Here is a 10,828-nt window from a genome sequence, read left to right as displayed (position 1 = left end):
TTACAGGTATCAACAAACAAGCCTCTTCGTGAACCAGCTTCTCGTAGTAAAATATGGGTAAAACCAACTGACCAGATGGATTTGTGGTTAGATTCACAAGGCTATTATAGAAAACACACAGCTAAAGATGGTTCATGTCTTTACCGAGCAGTTTCTGAACAGGTAGGTCCATCGTCTCAACTATATTAAAAAGAGACTCTATGCCTTTGGAGTATGAAAACATAATAAAAGTAATAATTAGCTGAGAGGTTTAGGTTTAGGGAGTTAATTAATTAGAGAATTGAGGTTTCAGAAAAATGTTTTATGGTAACAACTAATGAATAAGAGACTAATATGGCTCCTCCACCTGTGTTTGTTGCTCTTAAATTCCTCACTACTATGAATTCAAAGGATTAACTTACGTATTCACACAACTAAATACCTAAACTTTCCAGTTAATAACAAATCTATGGTTTCTTTTGTGCATCTGACCATTCCTCCCACTTTGAAACTTTGAGAATAAGTTGCCAAAAATATAAACTATTTACAGGATTTTTAAAAATTTTAATAAGATATCTTTGGAAACATATATTCAAATTTTTAATTTCATGTAAAAAATGTTAACAAAGTATTTTGTGCCGAAGATCAAAAGAAAGAGCTTTTAATACTGACTAAAGTTACACCGTAACCATCTCTGTGGCTGAATTAGGAGTGCAACTATAGTGATTTAAGTTGGTTGGATTTTTAGGTGGATTTTGAGAAATTTTACATAGCTGTAACTTATACACCGTTTGAGATATTTGGAAAACATTTCCTAATCTATACAAAGACAACCTTCATACCTAATTTCATTAAATTCTGAGGTGGTTATGTCAATTTTTTATTTTAGTATGTTGATTTCAAATAGAATGACTACTTACATAATTGAAAAGAGTAGTTCTATTTAAAACAGATGGTGCCTTTTTCAAGCATAGGGGATTTTTTATATATGTAAACGGTTAGTTGTCTACCAATTGAATGTTTCTTTCTCTATAATGTCCACCATTTCATATCTAGTTATTTTTGTTTTGATGAATAACTAAAATAAAATAAGAAATAGCACCAGTTTTTATATATATTTTAGCATGGAACTGACATATTTTGATAGTAGAATAGTCTATATAGTAAGTTGTATATACCGTGTGTTCCAAATTTTGTGCACACTGAATGAATCTTGTAAACTGTGGAGATACAGTAAAGATGAAATGGACAAACTTGTGCAAAATAACAAGACCAACACTTTAATGTGGTTAAGCTAATTATTGGTTGGGTAATAAAAAGTTTTTTATATGAAATCTACATGAAATTTTTCCTATTTTTTAAATATTACAAATACAAAATTTTCAAGACCAGAAATCAGGTAGTGTAAGGTTGAATTCAATGTTTTTTTTAAATATAACGATCTATTTTTTACTTAATCAAAAGAAAGTAGAATTTTTACTGATTTAAAAAATACCATATATATTTTATACTTTTCTTGAGTTTCATAAAATAATTCATAAAAATCTGTTTTTTTATGGTTGTTTGTAGAGAATTTTGGTACTTTGGGATTATACCGACCACACCAGTATGAAGAACACAAAAATATAAATTTATAGAAACAAACATTATAGAACGAGAAAACAACTCTTTAATTACAAACTTACAAACTTACGATTATCAATTGTTAATGGGGTCACATTCTGTTATATGCCCCCAACGATTAAACTTTTTCCAATGAACTTAGAAAGTTATAAAACGATGTAGTTGAGTAACAGAACTAACATTCCATCAATCAACAAGCATTTCCAGGTATTGTGATCGGTATTGTTTTCGCTGTAATCTTATCTCTCTCAAGAATCCCGATTACGGCAGGCCGCGCGGCATCACATGATTTATTTAAGTTTTTTGCACGGTACATAATTGCCTTTCAATTACAATTCAATTTATATTTCTGATCAGCTCCTCTAGAATTTGATATTTTACTGATAGGTACTATCTCGAGGGATGTTTTTCTTTCGTTGAGATCAGCGCGGGCTTTGGCAGCACCAAAGGTTTGCCCGCGCTGATGGCCGGAGGCACTCGCATTTTGGGTGGCAAAGTGTGATCAAGAATAAAAACAAGTTTTGTGCGTTTTTTTCAATAAAGAGTTTAGTTTTTGTTTGGTAATGTTTGTTTTTGTTGAATTTTTGTATTTTGAGAAATGTAGGGGTAAAACACGGAAGTACAACAAAGCGACGCACCAGCTGAACGGGCGGCGAGACTCTGCAATCACGTTATCTACTAGACCGCTTGACTTTGATCTCTGTCTGAGGATGGGGAGGGGTTTGCGATAAGACAATTCCTTTTTTATATTGACGAAATATTTTTCTACGCTAATCTAGTAATCAGTATAAGAAAAATGTCAAATAACGGTTCATTTCTGGGTGTGGTCGGTATAATCCCAAAGTACCAGAATTTTTGTTATACTATTCAGATGGTTGGTAAACCTGTCTGATATTTCACTGCAAATAGTGTTGAAATGAGCTGTTTAGTGAAATACAGAAATTATATTATCAAAAAAAAGGTTTACTTCCATCTTTTTTATAGATTAGTAGATGGATGGTTCTATTCTTTTTCTATTCTATTATATTCTATTCTTTTGTAATCTACTTCCAGTATAAGATATTTTCTGTGCCATAATTTGCCTTTTTGTCTTGATGAAGAAAATATATGTAGGTCTAATAAGCCTACATCGGTCAAAAGGCCTTTTGCCCTTTTGAATTTCCTTTTAGACTAATGTGTTTATGGCGTCAAATTTGAGTTTGTCCTGATCAAGACAATATATACTCATGTAGGTTTCAGAAATCTACTTAAGTAAAAAAAGGCATACTTCCAGCACTTTTAATCTTCTTTTGGTTTAAGATATTTCCAGTGCCTTAGCTGAGTTTGCCTTATTGTCCTGAAGAAGAAAATATACATATATAGGCTACATAGAACTGAGAAGTCTACTACGGTCAGAAATCATGTACTCTTGATATAAGAGGGCATTCCTTTCTAAGTTCATGCAACACTTCAAAATAATCGTATATAGTAGGTTTAGTGTTATAGAAGTTTTGCTGTTTTTTCAACCTACAGTTCTAGGAAATAATGGCTCGTTGGAGAATGTTTGTGTTTATTCCTCTGTTCTTTTTTTAAAGCCGATATCACAATGAAAATACAATATAACAATGTGAAGGAAGTCAACCAATATTGATTACTTTATTTGCAAACATTCACAACTTTGTTTCATTAAGGTGTATTTCCAATGCATTAGATATTAATGATTTGTCATTAGCACGATCTGAAATAAAAGTTATAGGGTAACTTTGTGTTACCTGTATTCCACTACTGATCAAGCACTGTGTACTTTATAGTTTATAACATTAAAATTTTAACAAATATTTCAGCCTCTCTGATGAACTTCAGCTGTAACATCAAAGAATGTTTAAAAGTTTTAACAGCTATTTAATGTCAGTTAAATTTGTATTGTGAAACAGAATTATTATCATAATTTATTATAAAATTTAGAAGTGTTCTAGGAAAATTTTCCTATATTTCTCTTTCTACAAACCTTCCTCGGACTTCAACAAATATTAAAAAAAGGTTTGGTTAAATTGGTTCACCTGTTTTTGAGATTAGCGCTTAGCAACAAAGATACTGTATGAAATATATAAACAACATGTATCGCTTAGCATCACAGGTACCAGATAAGATAAATAAACAATGTGTATTGTGTATCAATGGGAGGCGAAGATTCCATACTATGTGATCAAATTATTGGTAAAAAAATTTTCTGAAAAATATTAACATAAATATTATTTAATTATTACATTTATGTAATTCAACATTTGTTGTAATTTTGTACTGACTTCTAAATTTGTAGTAAGCTAGTAAAACACAATTTTTGAATTGCTATTATTTAACACATAATGTCGTCTTTTTGTGTAAAGCAATGTTTTTATATTGATCTATCAAAAAGTTACTGTATTTTTAGTTAATTTGTTACTTTATTTTTGAAATAATTATGTCTGACATATTTTTACACAGTGTACACAGTCTTCTTATTGGGTAATAAATTCTAAATCTTTTGGCTATTTTGGTAGCATTTTTCTAAAAGATTTTGGCAGTCAATGGAAAAAGGGCTCATAGCTTTATGTGCCCTTTTTATGCAGAACGGCTATATGGCTTCGCCATATTTTTGTCTGTAACTGGTGAAAATGTCCTAGGGATATTTTAATAAATGAGGTTGGTAGGTTTATTTTAGTGGAAGTCTACAGCTGAACATTTGCACACAAAAAAAAAAAAAACTTGCTGTCTGCAGTTGCCTCGTTGTTCTGAGCTCTTTGAATGTTTACTTGTTTTCTGTATGTTAAGTTTGATTGTTATTAACATTTAAAAAGTATTTGAAAATGAGTGATAGTGAAACTAGTAGTGTAGAGAGAATGGTATGCCACAAAAGAGATCATCCATAAACAAAAGAACACGTAACGTGAAAATATAAAAACAAAACATGAGTGTGCTGAAGGTTGTGTTTCTTCGCTGGAGAAACAGTTACTGCCAAAGAACACGGGTTGATTACTTACTTTTAAAATGAAATGTTTTTAAAATTTGCCTTTTGGTAGTAAAATTGAACTTTTTAACTCATTCTACAATGGACAAATTAAATGCCTATAAGATTCCATGTTAACCAATTGTATGGAATCGCCAGGAGAACAAAAAAACATAAACAAAATCCAAAAAAATCCTGAGAGCATATTATTTGGTTATATCACATATCTGTAGGAGACACTAAAACAAAAGTCTTGCCGTAATTTTATTCTGAAACTGTTCCAAGTTTCGTTAAAACGCCTTCGTATTGTACAGAAAAAGATTTTGCTCAATGATTATTTTGAAGAGAAGCATGGTTTACATGCCAATAGGCCTAAGAAAATGAAGTAGTTACACATATGGGAGAGAATCTTTTCAGTATTCCTCATGATGAATCGCATTTTCACAGTTCCAAAAGCAACTTGTTATATATTGATAATATGTTACTAAATAATGTTAAAGACTTGTATGTAGTTGTGTTGGTTTTTCTTTATAATTTTCCTTGAATAAGGCCGAGAAGCGATCTTCAAGGAAAATTATAAAGAAAAACCAACACAACTTTAAAAATGAGTCCCAAACTTATTATGAGGATTTTAAAACCAAATTTTTGTTTACTAGTTGTAGGTCCAAGACAGATATATGGGATTTTTGTGTAGAGTGCAAAATTAAAAAAAATAACCCTGATGATCCTTGTAAACAATTTTTTTTCTCTTCATAAGAGAAAAGTGCAAAAAAGGAAAGAACTAAGAGATGATTATAAAGTCTCACGAAGATTTTCTATACTTAGTCATAGAGTTTGACTATTCACAAAATTTCGCTATTCCTAAACTGAATGTAATATTCAATTTTATAAGCGAATTTTTTGGTTATACTGTTTCAATATACATATTTTTAACGATGGGTCCAGTTATTGTTATTGTTTTACAGAATGTGATGGCAAAAAAAATCCTAATTCAGTTGTATCATTTTTATGTGAATGCCTAAAGAAGCAAATAGAAAAGTTCCTTGGAATAAATATATAGTCTTTCTATCTGATGCTGTTGGAGAGTCATAATCAGAATTTTATGCTCACAGGATTTTCATCTTGTTTGGCAAAAACAAATAAGTTTACTACAAGGGCTATCCAGAAAGTAACAGATGTTTATGAATACTGCGGCAGTGGGCGGGGCTACAACCGCCATCTTGCTGTCAAAACACTGCCATTCAGTACGCATCGAGCTGTAGCTGCATACGGTCTGTATCTCTTTTACTTTTCTCACTGTGATTAATTAAAATGTGTGCAGCAATTGAAAATCCCGCCACTTGTGAAGTGTGTTCAGTGATAAGTTTTTTGTTGGCAAAAAACCATAAACCAATTTAAATCTATCGCCAACTGTGTGATGTTTATGGAAATGGAATAATGAGTGAAGGAAGAGTAAGGCAGTGGTGTATTTACTTTAAAAATGGCCGCACCAATGTTCATGATCATAGTTGTAGTTGTCAGCCTAGCCTAGTGACTGAAGATTTGATATTGAAAATCAATGGCAAAATTCGTGAAAATCCCCATTTTACAATGACTGAACTTTTGAAACATTTCCCACAAATTTCACAGAAGTTTATTTCTTGAAATTGTTATAGGGAAGTTTGGATACCACAAATTTTGTGCCAGGTTGGTTCCAGAAATCCTTACGGAAGATAAAAAAAAAACAAATACTTGATGCATCCTTAATTAACTTTCCTTGATGAATACGACAAACATGTTAGCGAACTTTCATTCGATCGCATCATTACTGGTGATGAAACATTGGTGAGTCATGTCAATCGTGAAACAAAAATGCAATCTATGGAATGGGGGCACACACATTCTCCAAAAAAAGCCAAGGAAATGTCTCCAAACTCTTGTCAGTGAGAAATATTATGGCAACTGTTTTTTGGAATGTTAACCCTTTGCACTCGAAAGTAAAATTTTTGGTCACTACCAAAAACTGAGGCCTCTATTGAACAAGTACTGACGAAAACCTCGGAGCCCATTTTATCAATTTTGTAAAGGTTTTGTTAAAAAGTTGTAACTTTTTTATTTTAGCAGATAGAGTTATAATTTTGGTTTTGTTTTATTTCTCATAAAATTCTATATTGTAAGAAAATATATATTTGTAATTACATTATTTTTAATACCTTTTTTTTACTTATAAAAAAAACATTTTTTACAAAAATTAACTTTAGCTGTTATAACTGAAAAAAATTGCGTTGAAATTATATAAACTATTATTATTTCTAGGTCCCATACATAATTTTAAACATGCACATAAAATTTCATAAACTTACCTCTATAAACAAAAATGTTGTAGGCAGTTTTGTAATTTCCGACAATTTCCCCAAATAGTGAGTTATTTGTCAAATGATTGAATATTTACTTTTTTATACCTTTTTATGCCCGTAATACCGGTACTTTGGGATTATACTGACCACACCAGTATGAAGAACACAAAAATATAAATTTATAGAAACAAACATTATAGAACGAGAAAACAACTCTTTAATTACAAAATTACAAACTTACGATTATCAATTGTTAATGTGGTCACATTCTGTTATATGCCCCCAACGATTAAACTTTTTCCAATGAACTTAGAACGTTATAAAACGATGTAGTTGAGTAACAGAATTAACATTCCATCAATCAACAAGCATTTCCAGGTATTGTGATCGGTATTTTTGTCGCTGTTATCTTATCTTTCTCGAGAATCCCGATTATGGCAGGCCGCGCGGCATCACATGATTATTTAAGTTTTTTGCACGGTACATAATTGCCTTTCAATTACAATTCAATTTATATTTCTGGTCAGCACCTCTAGAATTTGATATTTTACTAATAGGTACTATCTCGAGGGATGTTTTTTCTTTCGTTGACATCAGCGCGCTGATAGCCGGAGGCACTCGCATTTTGGGTGGCGGAGTGTGATCAAGAATAAAAACAAGTTTTGTGTGTTTTTTCAATAAAGAGTTTAGTTTTTGTTTGGTAATGTTTGTTTTTGTTGAATTTTTATGTTTGGAGAAATGTAGGGGTAAAACACGGAAGTGCAACAAAGCGACGCACCTGCTGAACGGGTGGCGAGACTCTGCAATCACGTTATCTACTAGACCGCTCGACTTTGACCTCTGTCTGAGGATGGGAAGGGGTTTGCAATAAGACAATTCTTGTTTTATATTGTTCTACGCTAATCTAGTAATCAGTAGAAGCAAAATTTCAAATAACGATTCATGTCTGGGTGTGGTCGGTGTAATCCCAAAGTACCGTAATACCTCCCTCACTTTTACTTTTGGCATCGTCAGATGATTCCGAATCTGATATGTTACTGACAAAAATATCACTCAGATCGTCAACATAACCTTTTTGACTGAAATAACTTATCAGACTAAACAAAACAATGAAGAGATCAGCTGTTGAAGTTGGGATCAAATCAGCTGATGAAATGGTGAAGTTGACAAACCTCTACAACAAAATGTAAAACTGCAAAATCACCGCTATAGAGTATAAAGGTTTACTACGTTTTTACATACAACAACTATCCAGCTTGCGTATATCGCAAATTTACCGCATTTGGATAATTTATAATGCCAGTATAAAGGATTTACCAAACATCCGACATTTCGGACGTCCGAGGTTTTGGCCAAAACAACGATGTCCGATATTTCGGACGTCGGAGTGCAAAGGGTTAAGGGTGTGATTCTGGTTGATTTCCAAGAATGAGGATCAACAATCGACACAGAGAGGTACTGTGAAATATTTCAGATGGTGAACTTCACTCTGGCATTAATCAGTGGTTAAGATCTAAGGCGGCAGATTTCTACAAAGCTGGAATCGAAAACTTTGTGTCCGTTATGATAAATGTCTCAATTTGAATGGGGATTACGTTGAAAAATAGTCTAACAGTAGCTTTTAAATGTATATAATAAAATGTTCCTATTTCAGTTGGTTAATTTTTTATTTCAAAACATCTGTTACTTTCTGAATAGCTCTCATATAATACAGCTATTCACGGTTCGTGGCCATGGCTTTTCGCATTGCGATAGGAACTTTGGTTTGATATGAAGATTTTTAAACAAAGCTGAAGTTATTGAAAACCTGAAACCCTATTACATGCAATGGTATTGTGCAGAAAAAATGTGCCTTTTGAAGTAATAATGGATCCAGAATTGTTACAATATTGGGAAATATGTCATTGTAAAATACTTGGTGTAAAGTAATGGGCCCATTATGTGTTCTCAAATATATAATGAAAACTGTGAGGTATTCAGTGTATGGAAATCTGGTGTACAAGGTTATATTAATGTATGTACAGAGAAGTCACCTCGTCTGTAAAATAATTGGACAGTTATGTGCCCTTTTTAGCCAGAACGATTTTTAAAAGTGTAACATAAAAGAAAGGCTTCAAAGTTGGGTACAAACACTTAATTAGCTTACATATAAATTCATAATAGAGCTGGTAACTACATATTGCTTTAGTATTTTACATATTATTATTTTTTCAATAAACTGGATGAAACGTTCCGTTAAAAACTTTGAAGTCCTCTCACGTCAACATTTCTTTATTGATTTCAGGCCCTCGTCCCTGTACCCAACTTTGAAGCCTTTCTTTTATGTTATACTTCCGTAAGGATTTCTGGAACCAACCTGGCACAATATTTGTGGTATCCAAGCTTCCCTATAACAATTTCAAGAAATTAACTTCTGTGAAATTTGTGGGAAATGTTTCAAAAGTTCAGTCATTGTAAAATGGGGATTTTCACGAATTTTGCCATTGATTTTCAATATCAAATCTTCAGTCACTAGGCTAGGCTGACAACTACAACTATGATCATGAACATTGGTGTGGCCATTTTTTGCCAACAAAAAACTTATCACTGAACACACTTCACAAGTGGCGGCATTTTAAATTGCTGCACACATTTTAATTAATCACAGTGAGAAAAGTAAAAGAGATATAGACTGTGTTAAATCTCCTTTACTATATGATTTAAAAATGTTTCAAAGGGCAGATGTTAAGTTAATCAAATATACTAATTACATTAATATTGCAGTTATGTTACATTTATTATTGACAAAAAGACTTATTACATGAAAGTAAACTTTAAACTCAAATTTCTTATAACATTTTGCTTATGTGCCCTTTTTTCTTAGACTGCCTCAATTATGAACTAAAACCAGTGAACACACAGTTTGTGCTTTTGCTCTAAAAGTGCTAAGTAGCCACCAGGTTGTGCATAGTACTTTTTTTTATTAGTGCTAATATTCTTTATAGTTCAGAATTCAACTTCTGCAACTAATGATAAACCTATTCAGTTTAGACATATTATATACATGTATTGTTTATAATGAGGTTGTAATATACATTGAGCAGGCATGTGTGGGGTGTGCATAATCCTGTAATTATTTTTTTTTTTTAAAGTAATTTTGGAGCTCCATATCTTTTATCCATCTTGTGTATTGTGATATTACAAAAATTAAATTGTACTTTTTACAGATATTTCTAGCTCAGGCATTTCACCTCGATGTTAGAAGACAATGTGCAGAGTATGCTCATCGCCATCCTGAACTGTTATCAAGTGTAAGTGAATACATCATTTAGTGTCCATTAAAAACTATCTTAGTTGATTAAGTTAATTTTTAAAGTAATATTTTTTAAGAATTTTATATTAAGATAGGCCTAATGATTTAATTTTAACAGTGTAAGGTTTGAACAAGTGAATGTTTGGCTAATATAAAAATTAAAAATTATGGTTGTTCCTTCTTGTTTTCTGTTGAATAAAATAGATATGACAATCTTTTAAGAAGTGCTTGAAAACTTACAAAATGAGTATAAACGTCTTCTGTAGTATGACATCCAAAGGAGTAAGGATGTCATATGACATTTCATTATTGTGTCTTATATTTTTATGAAAATGTCTAAGCTATGCCTATGAATAGATTAGTCTGTTTAATCTCAACTTTTGTCCACTTTTCAACTTTAATATTTGTGTGCACATAAGTTGGCTAGTGGCATGTGTGTACATTTGTTTACTGTCGGAATTTCCCATTTTATTGCAGTGGTCACTCCTTGTTTCCCAGCAATTCAAATACTGCAGCTGATGAGAAACGAGAAATCAAGAAGGCTGGGGGAGATTTGCAGACTCTGATGACAGTTAGATGGATAAATGCAAGGAAGTTATATAACAGGCGATGGAGTAGGAGGTGAAAGAGGTT

The 10,828-nt window shown here is 32.0% G+C and overlaps 1 protein-coding gene across 1 annotated transcript in view; it reads left to right on the top strand.

Annotated features, from left to right (window-relative positions):
- The window catches only part of LOC124361282 (putative bifunctional UDP-N-acetylglucosamine transferase and deubiquitinase ALG13), a 55,676-nt gene continuing 44,848 nt past the window's right edge, over nucleotides 1–10,828 (top strand). The window contains exons 1-2 of the mRNA XM_046815330.1: nucleotides 1–162; nucleotides 10,110–10,193. Coding sequence (XP_046671286.1) covers nucleotides 76–162; nucleotides 10,110–10,193 — 171 coding nt within the window. The 5' untranslated portion in view covers nucleotides 1–75. The remainder of the gene's footprint in view (nucleotides 163–10,109; nucleotides 10,194–10,828) is intronic.

This window comes from Homalodisca vitripennis, chromosome 4, assembly GCF_021130785.1.
Source record: "Homalodisca vitripennis isolate AUS2020 chromosome 4, UT_GWSS_2.1, whole genome shotgun sequence".
Classification (NCBI taxonomy): domain Eukaryota; kingdom Metazoa; phylum Arthropoda; class Insecta; order Hemiptera; family Cicadellidae; genus Homalodisca; species Homalodisca vitripennis.
This window is presented reverse-complemented; position numbering and strand designations above follow the sequence as displayed.